We start from the raw sequence: 18,905 nt of genomic DNA on the forward strand, positions 1-18,905 counted from the left end.
ATTTTACAGCAAAAATTAGTTAACTGCTGTAGGTAATTTATTTTTTCCGTGTATTTATAAAAATTTATAAATAGGCTTAGACTCAAGGTAAAGTAATCTGAAAGCTTACAAAAAGTTAATAAACACGAAAAAATTGTTTTTCGATAAAACACTACAATGATTTGCTTGAAATATCGTTTTATGTCGTGTAGGTGGCATTATATAATTTCATGTGTTAGCGTCAAAAGAGATAAAAGTTTCTCATTGCACAAAAATTGTTAAATTCAACATCTCCAGTTACTCGGGTAAAACAACACGCCTAAAAGTGTCAGGTGAACATCTGAATGACTGAATACCCAACACGTCGTTAAAATCTCTAATTTCGTGAGGGCTATCGACCCCCTCATTTTCATATAAAATTTTTATTTTTTTACAAAATTTTCTTCTGAAAGCTGAAAGTTTAACTTCTGAGATTATGTTTTGCGTTTCTTTATCTTTTCTTTTCATCTAAATTTTAAAATTATGTTTACCTATTGATTTGGCATTTTGGATCTAAATTTGAAACCAATGCCTAGACCTAATTTTTAACGTCATGATTAAATCTTGACCTTTGTCTTCTGACCTAAAATTTGAGATTTCATCTTAAAACAAAAACATTACATCTTGACCTGTGCCATTTGATCTAAATGTTAAAACTTATAACTTTGCTTTACTGAATTTTTGTAATAGCGGCAACAGTGATTTTTTTGTGAAGAACAGAGTCAATTTTTCAAAAACAGAGTGTTTATACTTTGCTACATATTCTATTCTTGTTATTGACATACGTTTACATATGAAAACAAGCAATTGTATAAAAATGTTTAAAATAGAGAAACTAAAAAGTTTATCGAATCGAAATAGAAATGAACGATGTCGTGTAGTCTCGACATGTATCGTGTTGTCTCGTGAACGTTTATTGCGTCATTCAACTGGGGCCGAGAAGCGCTTCATTCATTTGCAGACTTGAACGAAGGTCAAGCGGTCACCCTCTTCTCTTTTCCCCTATTTTTCTCTCCTCTCTCTCTTTAAAACCGCTTTTTACCCTTCCATCAATGTTCCTCTCCTCTCCCTCACCAATGGCTTTTGTGATGAAACTCGTTTTTCTTCTCTCTTTGTTCTTTCCATCTTATTTCTTTCCACTCTCCGTCTCCTTCTTCAAATATATATTATGTATTTTAAAAGTCTCGCTACTGAAATTTTCAATTTAAAAGTGTATTAATTAATGTTGTGTTTTCTTTTTATTTTAAGTTTGTCTTTGATACAACTTGTGAACCATTTCATTAAAATTAGTATACGTACGCTATTTCTCTTCTCGTTTATTCTTCCCCCTTCCCTTTTCGCTTCCCCTCTCTTTGTAAGCCTACTATAGCAGGTTCACCGTTCATTCATAATTCTGCTGAGCGAAGCGCTCTTAGTTCCCCTTTAGTACCCTGCTATAATATCTTTATAGTAGTATAATTTTCATTCAATTTATTACTCTCTTCATTTTTCTGGCCTATTAGACAATAAAGATATTCATTCAATTTTTATATATAATTTTTACTGCCTATGCGTATGTTTATCATGTAAAAAAAACAAAATTTTTAGCAAACCTCCAACTTATCTGAATCTAAACTAAACTCTAGAGATTAGTCCATTAATAGTTATCAACAAAACTTATTTTTAATAATTGTTAAAATTTTCAGAAAATTTTATTTTTAAAAATTTCAAAATAACGGACTTGAAAAAGATTTTTCATTTTCTTCAAATACAATAAAATAACTGACAAGAATACAAGAATATTACTGTGCGTGAGAAAAATTAAATGACGAGACGCAATGGAATTCTGTAGTTTCAGGTGAATTTTTCTTTTCTTTTCGTTTGAAATTGAATCCTTTTTATAGCGCATAAGAAAATAGATGCCAACGTTTGTAAATTCATTAAAAGAAATAAGTAATTTACAAAAAAAGAAATAAACGGAAGTAAAGAAAGAAAAAGAGGTCTAAAAAGAAAAAATTAATGATTAATATTTTATGTTAATGAATTAAATAGATCTGTCAAGTCAATGTATCTGTTACTCCATTATCTTGATAATTTAATATCCTCTACAATAAAAGAAAATTTGTCAACGTCAATTTGTGTAGAGTAAAATTTTATTGGATCATTGTGCATCATGTGATTACTCTGCAAGATGTTGAAATTTATTTTATTTACTATTTTTTGTTAATTTAATTAATTTATTGCTGATATAATAAAATAAGTTTTGTTTTATTATTTAGACTTTTGGAAAAGATTCTTTCAAAAAAATATTTCCTTCTGTTCATTATTGAAGATGATAATGATGCCATTCCTCTCGAACAATATTACGTAACTCATGGACAAGTCCCCCTTTATGTATTTTCTTTGTTAATAAACATTATGTATCGCAAATAGAACTCGAACACATGTATGATTATGTAAAAGCAAGTATGATTACGTGTGGGTTAATACACTATTGCTTGATTCCTGGCATTCATCATTAGCGACATATTTTAAATCATAATTAATTCATTTCCGCAAAGTATTTTTTTCTATATATTTCGCAACTTACATTCTAAGGTTAGTTTAGATTTATTCAGGTCAAGTTGAAGTAGAAGTAACATTAGGCCCAAGTTTTAAGTGATATAAACCACTTTCTTCATTACATCTTAAATAGTTGATAAAAACTGATTTAATTATGGTAAAAATAACACAAACATAAACTTAAAATGGTGTCGCAAATCAATGTGCTCTCTAACTTGAGTGAAACTGTACTTTAGCTGAATTTAAGTTGAGAATGGTTTTATTTGTACTGATGTATTATTTACTGTAACATAACATAAAGCTGGATTTTTATTTTGTTTTTCAGCGTGAATCAAAAAGTGTGGCGAGCATTCTGGGATGCGGCAACGGTGGAGGTGGAAGTGGCGTAATGCTAATGATGGCCAAATACATGAAACAGGAATTGACCTCGGATGCCGAAGAAGAAGGTCTCGTGCCAACACTTCCTGCACGGTTTACCTCAATACGAAAGGTGCCTTCGCTCTCCGACCTCTCTGATCAGGAAAGCTCACTAGGTAAGCCTTTTCAAATACCTTTTCGAAATTCTCACATCTTTCTTGAAATTCTGCCAATGCTAATTTCTGCCTGAGTTTGGCTCAATTCGATCAAACAATTAATTAATTCTCTAAAACAAGAAGAGAAAACGATTATTTCCAAAACTACTAATTAAATAATAATAGATTAATCTCATTTAAAGTTCTGATATTTAAGATTTTAATTGTTCTGCAGCATTGAGCAATGTAAAAGTATTAGTGTAGGAAAAGAAAAAAAGATTGTTTCCAATAAGATGCCTTATAGTAAAGGCAGAAAATCAGCCGTACTTAGAGGAAGCAAATATTTATCAGTTCTAAAAGGAAAATAAATGTTTGGCACTATTTATCGGAAGGAAAAACCATACCGCTTTATTAAACATTTTCAGCAACATTTATAACTGAAGCAATTATTTATTAATTTACATTATGATAAAAGATTGTTCAGTACCTACCATTAGACCTTGTATATATTGTATTAGATTTAATTAAACGTTCATCAATAATGATGGAGAGAATAACAGTTGAGGGAATCAGTGGAGTGTAATTAGATTTTTAAAAATTAACCCGCATGCCCATTAAAGCAATCTGTTGTATTTAAGAGAAAAAACGTTTTTGATTTGATTCTAAGTAAAATTAATGAGGGAGACGATTCGATATGGTTTAAACGGCTGAATGAATCCCAGTTGCGTATTGTTGTGATTAGTAAAGGTTTTATAATCCGATATCGAGAGAGAGAGGGTCGAAAGTCTTGTTACTCGCGGTTAGAGCATGCACGATGAAAATGTAGCGAGAATTTACGAATTGGATAATCAGCAGCATCCTCATTAAGGCCCCCCACTAGACGCCCCCGCCTTCCCTTCTCTTGCATTTCATATGTAATACACGTGCTTACAATTTGTCGACGACACACTTACGCTGATGCGAACTCCTTTATTGTAATGGTTTTACTCACATACCTACTCAGAGTTACCACCTACTGACCAAAGCGACTAGAATATTTTCCCTCTTCTTCTTCTCCTTTGCTTTGACAACTATTCCTACGCGCTACTTTTTTATACACACTTGTGTAAACTTTCTTCGTACATATTGCGAATCACACTCGTAAACAAACGACTAATGTCCCTTTCGTTTACTTCACTTTCATGAGAATTGTCAACTTTGACTTGGGAGTGGAATGGCTGCGGGGTAAAAACATCATTACGAACAGTTCACTTGTTATAGTTTGAGATCATTTTTTCAATTAAAAGCGGAAATATTCGTTTATGCTGGTGTGTGGTTTATTACTGGAAATGTCATGATTATCTGAAAAAACAGGAAAGGATTCTTCATTCCTCCATTATTTCCGGCAGTTTTTCTTATCTATTTCTGAATTAATTACTCAAAATAATTTACATTTTTGTAAATTATTCAATTTTACTGGCTTAACTTTTTGGTATATAGATTTTTTCAAGGCACCAATTACTTTGGCCGTAAAGAATCAACTATATACATCTACAATTTAATCATGATTTTAATTTTTGTAGCTTTTTGGTGCAAAATCGATTTTTCAGGTTTTTAGAATTTCGTATTTTAAATTTAATCAATAATAATTTTGAAATTAGACAGAAATTATTTTTTAATGATATCATAAATGTACGCTATTTTTGCTTGAGTGCTGCTTAATTTATTTCAAAGTCCTCGGGACAATTATGAATGACATATTTAAATATTAATGAACTTTACCATTGATTTCAAGTTGAGATAAAGATTAGCACTTTCCTCAGACTGACGAATCAAACCGGAAATTATTTTGATCGTCGTAAATTGCAACTCAAATAGCCCTGGAGAGAGTGTCTGCAATCTTGATAAATTAAATTAATAAATCAGTGACATTATCTTCTCTATATATATACATATATATATGCAAACATAATAAGGTACCAAGTTTTAAATATAAGTTAGAGAAAAGATTAATTTAATTATTTTCCGAGATTTTCAATTTCCATTAGATTTTATGAATTAAGTATATGGGATAAGGCATTATTCTATTCTAATAACTTTTTTAAATCATAATTTATTCGCATTTTAAAGGAAATGTTTTTTCTTAATGTAATAATAAAATTTAATTATAATTTTAACATTTCTTTAACAACTTGGTGTCTTTTGGTAAACTTAAGGACTTAAGATTTATGATTTAGAGATTGACAATATTATGAGAATCTGAATGTACGGTCTAACTCTTAAAAGAACTTAGAAATTTAAAGATTGAAAGCTTGTGAACTGAAAGTCTTAAAACTTCTTAGGAATTCAATTGCAATTTTTAATGAAAAATTTGTTGAAATGTAGAGTGTTATTTTCCAATTTTTTGTCAATATATTTTTTTGAACCGGAAACCGAGGGGGTCGGACTTTATCGAAGGGCTTCTATGCTTTATTAGAAATAAATAATCACGATTACACTGTGGAACAGGGCTCACGTCACGGAAGGGTTGACATTACATCCGGTGGTCTGCTCGCATGTTCTTTGTCAGCGTCTTCTGTTCAAGTTATAGACTTTCACGTTGCACCAATTCACATTTTTCATCTCTCGAAAAAATTCTTGTCATTAGATTAGAAATTCGAAGTTTTAAAAATTCAATCTTTTATAAGTTCGGTGTTTTGGATATTCACTCATACGAAAATTAGGTTGCCTACAAATATGGTTAAATAAAAATTTGGTTAAATGAAAATTATTTTAAATATAATTTCAACTATATATTAATGGTTGTACACCAAAATATGGTTAAATTTAAATTCTGTCAGGCTACAATATTTCTTCAAATACTAATTTCTTGTGATCAGAATTTGTTTAAAAGAAAACTCAATTTAATGCAGTTCTGATAAGTAGAAATATTAAGTTTTTTATTTCGATACCACAAAAATTGTTGCAAGTTCAATGTGGGGAATATTCATGCGTCCCCATGAAATGCCTAGACGTTTCATGAAGTGCAGCCACATTATGAAAAAAATATTTACTTCACAATGTGTCCAACATTTTTGGACATTTCATGAAGTGCTACAGCCAATTATGCATTTTGTGAAACTAAATAAAATTACACAATACGTCCAAATATAAAATGCATTTCATGAAATGCCTAAGTCGTTGAATGCCGTAAATAAAGAAATTGTAAGTAATCTGTAAAACCATCATTTAAATATAAATAATAGAAATTTAATTTTTTATAATTAAGAAAATTGAAATAAATTAAAAAATTTTTATATTCAAAAAATTAAAATAAATAAAATTTTAAAATTTTAAATTAAGGTACTATGTCATAATAGTCTGACATGCAGAAATAAGTAAAATATAAGTTTGTTTATTGAATTTTTGGTTTACAATTGTCATATTCTTTTCATCAAGTGAATTCAAAATTCCACTAAAAAGTGAATGATTCTTTAAAATAATTATATTGTAAGAGAAAAAACAGGGCGGAACTTAGAAAAAACTGAGTTTTACTTTAACCACCGTCTCTTTAATTTCGAATGATACTGACAAAAGTAGTCGAGGTTGTGTATTTTGCACAATGTGATAAACGCGTTAACAACAACGTCGTTTATTTTTTTCCAGATAGTTAATTCTCTCTCTCTCTCTCTCGTTTGATCTTTCTTGAATAATGCAATTGGGACCGAGAATTTCTGTAACGATCGCGACAGACCATTGTCACTTAATGACATTGATGTAGAAAAACAAATCGACGCCCCCCGTCAATATAGTGTTTATTCGATCGCCAGTGAAATAAAGCGTTAATTCAAAAATTGTGCTATATGGTGTCTATTCAATTGTTTGTCCAACATAGTCTTAATTCACATTGATTTCGAAAAAGGTTAATTTAATTTTTAAAAGTCCATATAATGATTATATTCAAACAATATAATTTTATCAATTCATTGTAATTTTTTTTACAAAATATTATCGAAAAATGAAAAATATTGAAGATCTGTCATTTGGAATTAAAAATTAAATTTACACAAACAAATGAATAGACACCATATAGCACAATTTTCTGAATTAACGCTTTATTGCATTTTGAATTGATCGATTCTACACTCTACAAAAAGTCGTGATTTTAGCTATTTTTGAGACTGAATTTATGGTGTAAATGGAGCCAGCCTCGCTAGACAAAGTAAATACTTGTGCGCAATATCACACGGAAAGAAAGTTATTATCAAATTTTATAAAAATTTTTTACAAGTGTAGGACAAAATGTGACAAAGGCAAAATTTTATATCAGAGTTTAGAAGCTTGAAACTTTAAGAACTTCGGAAGTTACAGAGAGTTCGAACATGATCTACGAAACTTTGGTGCATACAGAATTCTACACTCAGAAAAAATTTGTTTGAATCAACCAAACAATGCATTGCGACACATTTGCCAAACATTTGTTTACTTCAACTAAAAATTTACTTCAGATGTACAAATTCTTTCATCGAACGAAAAATTTATTAAATTTATTCTTTCACTTCACTGTACAACAAAATGGAATATTTTATTCAAACATAATTTTTTTTAATTGCCGAATTGATGACCTAAAATGTTAACTTAAATTAAAACTCAAAGTGCTTTTATGTTTTAAGCTTGAAGATATTATAGATTTCTAAATTTAAAAATCACATTTAAAAATGGTTTGTTTACCTTCAGTCAATCAAATTATTACTATTTTAAATAAACACCCAGGTGCGAATTTAGGTTGGCCGCCAGAGTTTGAAGGTTGGCCCAAGGTTGGCCTAACTTTGGCAAGCGAAGTTTTGGTTGCCAGAGTTTGCCCAACGTTGGCAAGTACTAGTGCCCACAGTTGGCCCGACTTTGCAAGCCAACCATTAAATGCAGAGTTTAACCAACCGTCGGGCCAACTTTGGCGACAAAGGTTGGCACAACTCATCAAAACGTAGTTTAAAAGACTTTCAGTTTCGGTTGGCCCGACGGTTGGCAAAACTCAAGAAAAGCAGTATAATTGACTTATAGTTTTTTGGTCGGCCGAACTCTGGGCCACGGTTGGCCCAACGGTTGGCAAAACTCTAGAAACGCAGTTTCATTGACTTAAACTTTCTTGGTCGGCCAAACTCTGGGCCACGGTTGGCCCGACGGTGGGCAAAACTTTGTCAAATGCAGTATAATTGACTTATAGTTTTTTGGTCGGCCGAACTCTGGGCCACGGTTGGCCCAACGGTTGGCAAAACTCTAGAAACGCAGTTTCATTGACTTAAACTTTCTTGGTCGGCCAAACTCTGGGCCACGGTTGGCCCGACGGTGGGCAAAACTTTGTCAAATGCAGTATAATTGACTTATAGTTTTTTGGTCGGCCGAACTCTGGACCACGGTTGGCCCGACGGTTGGCAAAACTATGTGAAACACAGTTTAATTGACTTACATTATTTTGGTCGGCCGAACTCTGGGCCACGGTTGGCCCGACGGTGGGCAAAACTTTGTCAAATGCAGTATAATTGACTTATAGTTTTTTGGTCGGCCGAACTCTGGGGCACGGTTGGCAAAACTTTGTCAAATGCAGTTTAAATGACTTAAACTTTCTTGGTTGGCCGAACTCTGGGCCACGGTTGGCCCGACTGTTGCAGCTTTAATATACATTTTGTGTTATGCACTCCCATGTGAGCGTAGCGTAGTGGTCAGTGTATAAGTCTTCGGTGCGTTAGGTTAGGGGTTCGATCCCAGCGAGCGTTAGATATTTTCGAAAATGTATGTATGAGATTGTGTGTAATAATAATAGGTAAAGGTTATATCTGATGTTCCCGCTAATAATAACCTGTTAATTGTTTAAATAATTTAGTTTTTTAATAATTTTTTACCTTTGGCTGTTAAAGTTGAAAATTGTGGTTGGCCCAACTTACGCATCTAAAGTTGTGCAAACTTTGGCCTCAGTCTTTGGACCAACCATTGAAATGTATAGTTGGCACAACATATGCATTGTAAGTTGGGCCAACTTCCTTATGAGTTGTCGGGCCAACCATCGTCGCCATTAGACGGTCGCCGTTATCATCTGTATGGTTGGCCCAACCTCTGGCACGAGAAGTTGGACCGACTTTGTAAAAGTTGGCCCAACTATGGGCCGACCAAAAAATTGTCTGAACTGAAAAGCTGAAAATTTTTTTGTCATCTTAAACACTCAATTTTGACATCTACACGGAGAGAAAAATCAAGCGTTTGTAGTATGGACAGTTAAGCTTATTTCGTAAAAGAATGCACATGCGCAATATGCGTAAAACTTCTGCTGTATTTGTATAAATTTCTACGTTATCAGCATAAAAGTTCTACCTGTAACGCATGGGACGTCAGTATACTACGATTGCAAGAGATCCATGCTTTTTTAGTATATGTTTCATGCAACTGAGGTATAAAAACATGCCTCTTTAGCAGGACGTTCATACAAAATTAGCATAGGAAGTCTCCATACTACAAACGCTTGATTCTTCTCTCCGTGTATTGGTACAAATATCTCATAAAAATAAAGAAATTTTATTGACTAACAATCATTTCCCCATAAATATAAAATAAAATACACAGGGAAAAAAAGTCTGACTCCGTTTACACCTTAAATTCAGCCCATGTATTTCACATAAGTATGTCCTTGTTTAATGGGGCTGACTCCGTTTACACCTTAAATTTAGCCTCAAAAAGAGGCTGAAAGTAAAACTTTTTTTTAGTGTGTAACTGCAATTTCTATTATCCGAACCAGGTCCTGCCTAAATTAGTTCAGATAATTGAGATTCCACTGTAATTAGAAGATAAATTTCTTAATAGCATTTTTTGGATTAAATGATTAAGATTTAAGCGAAAATTTGTTATATTGCACAGAGAAAAAAGAATTGTTAATATAGAACTAACAAATTTTTTTTGTTGTTACAAAATTTTTTGTTACCTCAACAGATTTATTGTTATTAGAAAAAGTTTGAATTGTTAGGACAACAAAATAAATTTGTTAGTTCTACATTAACAATCTTTTTGTCAACATAACAATCCTTTTTCTCCGTGTGGTGTAAAAAATTAATACTAATAGGGAAATTTGTTTCGACTTTTAAAAACGAAAATTTTTTTAAGTTTCACTGTCAGTTTATACACGGAGAGAAATCTGTTGCTATTATTGCTTGCAGAATCTTTACAAATTTTATTAGTCACTGCTGAATAGAATTTTAGCTTGAGGTTATAATAATTTATATACGGAGAGTAATGGAGAGTTCGATGCAATAAAAACAAAAAGCAGCTGCTAATTTTGCACGAAATCTTTATTATAAATATAAAGAGAACGTGCTATAAAAGTATTAGATTCTTCTTATAAGAATCGCTCGAACTCCGACTGATTTTCAGGCGGACTTTATACAACACAATCTTACCTGCGTATACGCACATATAACTCACACACACATATATTTCTCTGGATGGTTTCGAGGAACGGAACGCGTACAAAGCGGTGACGTTTGCAATAACATAACCTAACAATTTTGACATGTTGCTTATATATTCAAACATGAATAAAAATGCAATAATTTTTAACTAATATACTTACTATTAAATAAATATTATCTTTTTATAACAGCAACAAGTATTAAATACTACATATAATATATAATGTTTTACCAGACGACAAAACTGTCCAGAGAAATATATGTGTGTGTGTGTGAGTTATATGTGCGTATACACAGGTAAGATTGTGTTGTATAAAGTCCGCCTGAAAATCAGTCAGAGTTCGAGCGATTCTTATAAGAAGAATTTAATACTTTTATAGCACGTTCTCTTTGTATTTATAATAAAGATTTCGTGCAAAATTAGCTACTGTCTCTTATGCTTATTGCATTGAAAGTATTTTTACAATAAGTATATGAATCCATGCTAAAAATATAAGAGAAACGTTAAGCAATTTAAGTAATGTGCTCTTTCGAGTAATACACTGGAGCTTCACTTATTTTCAGTCTCACTTATTTTCACCATTTCCAGTCTCACTTATTTTCAGTTAAATGGTTCTCCGTGCGTTCTCATTGGTTGATGTTAAAGAATCCACCAATCAAATCAACTCGAATGTTACGTTTCAGAGTGAAAATAAGTGCGACTTTGCCTTTCAGTTTGTTTGGACTTAGTGAAAATAAGTGAAGCTCCAGTGTATTAGCAGCAGATTTCTCTCCGTGTACCTACAGACTTTTAAAATTGGTTAGGAGTCATACACAAACTAAGTAAGACATTTTTTTGAAAATTTAAACTCCCCCCATCTCGTTAGCAATGTTATATATATACATTAGCCACCATTTTTCCTATTGACCGTAAGAAATAGCGAAGTGTACGACCCCTTATAGAAACAAGTGCCATAAATATCATTCTGCTTCTAAAAATGAAGATATATATTAAAAAAATATGAAAAGTAATTTTTAAAAGACTATAAGAGGGAAAATACGATGCCTTGGATGTTACTTAATGGAAATTGAACTTTGGGGCCTCACTTTTAAGTCAGATATCTCTCTCTTTCTTTTCCCCACCATGCGCCGGGGACCTAGATCCGTGCTGCGAAGGTAGCACCGCGGGGTGCCAAACCCCTGTTTTCTTAATAACATTTTTAACAGAAACATACAATTATTTATTATTTAAAGTTTCTTCTATTTTGTTAGTTATATGTATGTAAAACAATAGGCAGTTTAATACGACAACTCGATCGCACTACCAGCTTCGAGTTCGGGTACAACTGGTGTTGCGTTGGGTCTTTTCCTGGTTACTTCCCCTCACGCGACGGAATTGATGATCGCCCATCTCTCGGTTGTCATGCATTCAGCATATTTATATTTGTGTTTGGAAGGGATAAGGGACGTTTTGTCATTCTAAGAAGCTCCTCTTCTGCTCGCTTCGTATTCGTAGGAAAGGACATACATTCAATTTATTCCACAACCAGATACCGGATGAACGGGGTCCGTCGTCTCATACGTGCCTGAGATACAAGAATCATTATGTATTGTGTGCCCTCCACAAAAATCCACTTCATAGATGCACTTTCTATTTTTAAACATAAACAAAAGTTTAGCCGAAAAAGTTCAACATTTTAGTTAATTTAACCCTGTTTGTGTAATTTATTTTACTAATTTTTTGTAATTAAAAAATAGTATTTGGTAGTCAATACAACTTTTTAAATTCATAGTTGGAAACTTATTCAATTATTATGGAAAATTAATCAAATCTATTAAGAAATACTATTCTAAATGCAGAGATTCAACGTGTTAGCCATTAATTATTGGCTAAAATATTATTAGAAGCTCTTGAGCTTATTGTCTGCTCATTGTTGACAATAATGCGCCACTTAGGTTATGCTAAAACATTGCGATTGTGAAGTAAACTGAAAAATCTCGACGAGACATGATTCTTGTACTCTGTTGTAATCGACGGAGAATATAAGATTAAATATTGTAATGGTTCTCATTTGACGTTAGTTTTTATCCGCTGTCACTATAATATTGATTCGAAGGTTTGAAATAGCTGGAAATATTTTTTAAAACTGACAAGAATCTTTGAAACTTATAAATGTGTTGGGAAAATATTTTCCGATTTATTTCTACGATATGAGTCGTGTCAATTTTGCTTCTAGCTAATAATAAAACAGATAAGAAAAGAAGATTTTTATCGCAAAGGGGACCTTCTTTGTTGATTTTAAATATGCACGTCAAAATCTGATGTCGAGTTTCTAAATTTTCAAATCTAAAATCTAAAAAAACTTGCCAGTAAAGACACGGTCAGTAGCTAAGCATATTTTGTATGCAGTTTTTGACATCAATACGATCTCGCACTACTGTAGTGTGTTTACCTGAGTCCCACGCGCGATGTCTATCCAAGTATCAACGGCACTCTGTTTGGGCGATCATCGACTCCGTCCCCTCCAGCTCGACGAAATGGACTCGATAAAACTGCCTTCAATTTTCATTTTAAAAAAGCAGAAGAAGAAAAAGCATAGGAGAAAGGTTGCAATTATGTATTATTTTATAAGTCCATACTCCCGTGGTTCTGCACTCAGAGAAACATTTATTTAAATCATGCTGCCTCTAAAGCAACCGACCTGCTTTTTTCGTAACCTCGTAATATTTTCTTTAATGCATTTTTTATTTAAAATACAAAATATTTTGAATGAAATAATAATCATTTACATTGTGTTTAGATTTCATTGCAAGTAATGGACTCTAAATAAAAAATGTATAAAATTAAATATGACAAGGTTTAAGAGAAAAAAAAACAGTCCGGTTGTTTTAGAGGTGCAACGTGAGAATGGTTTTTTTAACAGAGGTATCGATATTAAGTTTCAGGAGAATTAAATTTTAACTCCCAATATTTCGCTCTTTTTCTTTTAACCCCGAAAGCATGCGACTATTATAAATATACACTACCGTCCGTGAGTATCAGGACGCCCCTTTTTTCATGAGTGGAAAAATGCTTAAAACGTAGAAAATAAGAATGACAAAAATTTTTCGTATTTTTTTCCTGAAAGCTAATGAAATTATGAAAAGACTGACACCTGATCGAAGAATTTTCGTTGACTATTCTGTCAGACACAGAAAAAATACTGGATTTCGCATGCTTTTCGTAATTTTTTAATTTCTCGAAAACTAATTAACTTTTTTAGCGTTCTTGATCTTGTTTCAATCTCTATTTAATGTAGAATCTAAATTAGTTAATGGTATTGTGATATAAATTTTTCCAAAAAAATTTGAAACTGTGAAAGTCGCGGATAAAAAAATTTTGAAAAACAGATTGACACTTTTTGAAAAAAAAAAAATTGTTTTAATTAAATAATTAAGTAATTAAAAAGCTTTTTTGAATTTTATTATATCTATGAAATGAACATACCCAGGCGGAAAAGTCGGACGAATACCGGATCGTCCAACCGTCTAGCGCCCGCGCCGGTTGAATTGGAGAGTCAATGCCAGTGCAGGCAGTCTGTACCGATTCGGATGAGAATGTCTGCTGGCGCGGTACAAAGTTGGATCTGACTTTCGGTACAGTCTTTCTACTATCGGCAGTACAGGCGCGGTACAAGATTTAATCCGACCGCCGGATGAAAATTTATACCACCTCGCAACCGGCGTTGCACTGGCATTCGTCCGTCTAACGACCCGAGCGGTACAGACATTCTACCGGCTGAGAACTATATAAATTATTTTATTATTAATATATTAATTGATTTAATTTACTTACTTATTTATTGATTTATTATAAATAAATTATAAGTAATATTAAATAAATTTGATTGGATTTATTTAATATTATACTTATTTGTTTATTTATTGATAATAAATCAATAAATAAGTGAATTAAAAATTATTAATTAATTAATTTATTAATAAGAATATGCTTAGAATATAGTAATTGTTACTAGTTTTCAAATTAGTTTTATTTTTATATAGGATAATTTTTTTTATAAATTCGCTTTTAAAAATCTTACCAAAAATATCTTTTAAAATCTGACAAGTTTTGCTATTTTTATTTTTTATAATAAAAATTAATAATAATAATAAATTTAATCCATCATGCTTTAAACATTTTTTGTATTATTAATTTTTAAAGAGCCGAAAGTACATTCGCACTGTCATTCTATTGCAAAATGCGTCCGGCTCGGTGCAGGTTTCAGCCCGCCAAGCACCCGGCGTTGTACTGGCATTCGTCCGTCTAGCAACCAGCGCGGGCCAAATTATATTCTTTATTAAAAATTAAAATAAAAGAAATGTTTAATTAACTATGCAAGGTGAATGTTAATTAATATTTAATATTTCTTTCAAATTAATTACATTCATCTTTTTCTCTTTTTTAAAAACAGTTATAAAGTATAAATGAAACGCAGTAAGTTACAAATATTTGTTTTAGTTAATTTTGTATTGATTTCGAATAGTTATAAAGTGAAGTGTTCAACTAATTATTCCTAAATAATAAAATAAAGATAAATATTAAAAACATTGAAGATTAAATACACTGTTAAAAAAAATTGTAAATTTACAATACTTTAATACAAAAAGTGATTGAAAATTTACAAATTTTGTATATGAAATAATTTCAAAAACGCGTGTTTGAAAGATTTGTAAATTTACAATATTTTCAAACAGAAGTGTTTGAAATTTTCAAAAATTTTTGTATGGATTAACTTCAAATACATATGTTTGAAAGATTTGTAAATTTACAATATTTTCAAACAAAAGTGTTTGAAATTTTCAAAAATTTTTGTATGGATTAACTTCAAATACATATGTTTGAAAAATTTGTAAATTTACAATATTTTCAAACAAAAGTGTTTGAAATTTTCAAAAATTTTGTATGGATTAACTTCAAATACATAAGTTTGAAAGATTTGTAAATTTACAATATTTTCAAACAAAAGTGTTTGAAATTTTCAAAAATTTTTGTATGGATTAACTTCAAATACATATGTTTGAAAAATTTGTAAATTTACAATATTTTCAAACAAAAGTGTTTGAAATTTTCAAAAATTTTGTATGGATTAACTTCAAATACATAAGTTTGAAAAATATGTAAATTTACTACCTTTTCATAAAAAAGTGTTTGAAAAATTTATGTGTAAAATAATTCAATACACATATGTTTTAAAATATTGAAAGTAAATTTACAACTTTTTCATTGAAAAGTACTTAATTAAAATTTTTTTGAGTTTTTATACGAAATTGCTTAAAACATATGTGTTTAATAATTCTCTAAATTAGTTTAAAACATTATTTATAAGTAAATACATTTTCAAATGTTGAAATAACTAAAATTTTTTTTAATCAGTTTAATTAGTTTAATTTGCCAAAACTTGTTAAGAGAATAAAACATTTTGGATGATATAATATAATTAATTAATATAGTTAGATATTTTGTACAGATTAAAATTTAAAAACTGATAAATTAAATAGAAAAATATTTTTCCATAAAAAATCTGCTGTTCATAAAGTATTGTTTAAATATTTCTGAAACATCTTAATACATATCATAAATTTAACAGAAACGTGAAGAGAAAAAAAGTAAAGAATACAAGAATCGGTTGGTGAAGAATTTTAAAGATATTGAATCTTTAGAAATTTAGAAGAAGTCAAAAAAAGGGAATGGTCCACATGTTTCTCACTACTGATACTTTGCAAGAGATTTTCATAGCCTCCCTTGGTCGAGCGCGTCTAGGCGCAGCTCCCAAGGTTGATGGCTCCATACAAGACACACTATACACAGACAACACTATATACGACTAAGGGTTCAAATCGTAGTGTCGAATTTCCGTAAAAATGCCAATAAAACTTTTTTTTTAATTAATTTACATTTATTGTAACATATCAAAACACAATATAAACAGTTTAGATTTTTCATTTAAATATTTAAATCGTTTTGGTATTTCAAACAGATTTGTTTGAAATTTCAAACAAAACTGTTTGAAGTTTCAAACAAAACTATTTGAAATTTCATTCAAACACTTTGTATTAATTTTCCAAAGAATAATTTGAAAATTTTAAAGAAATGTGTTTTAAAATTTAATAAGAAAATTTGTATTAAATTTAAAAATGTGTGTTGTAGTTTTTCAAAATTGTATATGATAATTGCTTCAAACATTTTTGTATAAAATTTGGAACAAAAATTTTTAACAGTGTAAAAATATAATAAAACTTTAAATTTATTTGCATAATATAAATAAAATGCTAAAATATTGAAAAATATTTGAGTAAAAATTATTATTTACTTTATATATAAGTTTTTGTTTAGCGGTATTGTATATTGGCGTTGTTTTGCTCACATCCGCAAGCGAGCGAATAGCGTAGTGGTTAGCGTATTATAGACTTCGGTGCGTAGATTAGGATAGGCTTGGGCTTCGTATCCCACTGCGAGCGTTTAGAATTTTAATGTGTAAAAAAAATGTAAAATGTGTAAAAAATGCTTCAAATGATCTATAAATAAATATTAATTAACATGCACCATGCATAGTTAATTAAATATTTTATTTTATTTTTCAATAGAGAATATAATTTGGCCCGCGTCGCTTGCTAGGCGGACGAATGCCAGTAGAACGCCAGTAGAAAGTCATGTTTCGGAACAAAATTTGGCCCGTCCTGGTTGCCAGACGGACGAATGCCAGTACAACGCCGGTTGGTCGGCGGCATCAAATCTGTACCGAGCCAGGCGCGAAGCCACTACAAGACATTGTCAGGTTCCAGTACAATGTCTGCACCGCTCCGGTCGTCAGGCGGACCCATGCCAGTACAGTCTTACCGACGTCTGTACAGGCGCGGTACCCTGCCAGTGGGAAATTTCCGCCTGGGTATTTTACATTGACCTTTTTGACACTTTAATATTCATGATAATTTTTTGAATTTTTTTAATCCTACTTTTACGGTTTCAAATTTTTTTGGAAAAATTTATTTCACAATACCAGTTAATAATTTAGATTCTACATTAAATAGAGATTAAAACAAGACCAAGAGCGCTAATAAAAGTTAATTAGTTTTCGAGAAATTAAAAAATTACGAAAAGCATGCGAAATCCAGTATTTTTTCTGTGTCTGACAGAATAGTCAACGAAAATTCTTCGATCAGGTGTCAGTCTTTTCATAATTTCATTAGCTTTCAGGAAAAAAATACGAAAAATTTTTGTCATTCTTATTTTCTACGTTTTAAGCATTTTTCCACTCATGAAAAAAGGGGCGTCCTGATACTCACGGACGGTAGTGTAATTTTTGATAACATTCCAGACAAACTTTTTTTGTGGATAGTTGCAAAGCATGTCTTTCAGTGCAGAATTATTTAACCCTCGAAGCACACACAGGGTCTGTGTGACTCTATCTCTTATAGTTCTTAAAATATATATCTTACACTGTAAAAAATTTAGGGAGTTAACGGACTCGGGAGTTAAATTTTTCGAGTTAAAAATCAACTCCAAAAGAGAGTTAATTTCTAACTCCCTTCATTCAACACCCGCGCGAGTTATTTTTTCCTTGGGGAGTTAGCATTTGGGTGTGAAATTTTAACTCTCTTTATTTAACTCCCCTGGCATTAACTCCCCAATGGGTGCGACTTTTATAGACCCCCCGGGGGAGTTAAAATTTAACTCCCTTTTTTTACAGTGTATGTTCTTAAAAACATTTTAACAATTTTGGCGAAAAAAAGGAGAATTTGAAATAAGAAATGTGAGCATCAGTTCTGTGGTTTTGTTTGTGAAACCCTTGAAATTTTCAAGTTCCTTGATTTCTATAAAGAGGCTTTTTAATTTTCTTCTTCTGCTTATGCTTTTGAAAAGATGGGAGGTGAAATCAAGTCAAAGTCACACAGAAATTGATCGAATCGGCTCCGTGTGAAAGACAAGAACCGAAACCTAACAGATGCATATATACATAAGAAGGTTTTGCATGTTGTGTGAAATATGCAACCGCAACCGTGCGTGCAATCGATCGATGGACCAGTCGATCGATTGATCCCGCCCTTGACGTTGTCTCTACACCAGCCAAGAGCAGAGAACCAAATAGATTTCTCACGTTCTCGATCTGAAAGCATCGACGCCAACTGACGCTTTTTATGTACACACACATTTATATTTTGTAATATATGTCACAAAACCCCTTGCAACACATAATAATATGTATTCTTTCGCAAATGAAATTACACAGTTTCACGCGAAACTCGTTTCAAGAACCACACAAAAGTCCAATGATCACGACTGTCATTTCTATTCATCTTTTCAAATTCTCTTCACTCGTAGATTCTTATATTTTTTAGTCATTTTTCAACGATTATCAAATTATTATGCAGTAAAGCTTATTTTTTCCTATTGTATTTTGGT

The 18,905-nt window shown here is 31.4% G+C and overlaps 1 protein-coding gene across 2 annotated transcripts in view; it reads left to right on the forward strand.

The window, feature by feature from the left end:
- Positions 1-18,905, forward strand: part of LOC122504196 (ETS-like protein pointed) — a 184,637-nt gene that overhangs the window by 36,389 nt on the left and 129,343 nt on the right. For both annotated transcript variants that reach the window (XM_043615136.1, XM_043615137.1), the window contains exon 2: positions 2,885-3,092. In XM_043615136.1, coding sequence (XP_043471071.1) covers positions 2,885-3,092 — 208 coding nt within the window. The remainder of the gene's footprint in view (positions 1-2,884; positions 3,093-18,905) is intronic.

The sequence above is a fragment of the Leptopilina heterotoma genome, unplaced genomic scaffold (assembly GCF_015476425.1).
Source record: "Leptopilina heterotoma isolate Lh14 unplaced genomic scaffold, ASM1547642v1 Lhet_285, whole genome shotgun sequence".
Lineage (NCBI taxonomy): Eukaryota > Metazoa > Arthropoda > Insecta > Hymenoptera > Figitidae > Leptopilina > Leptopilina heterotoma.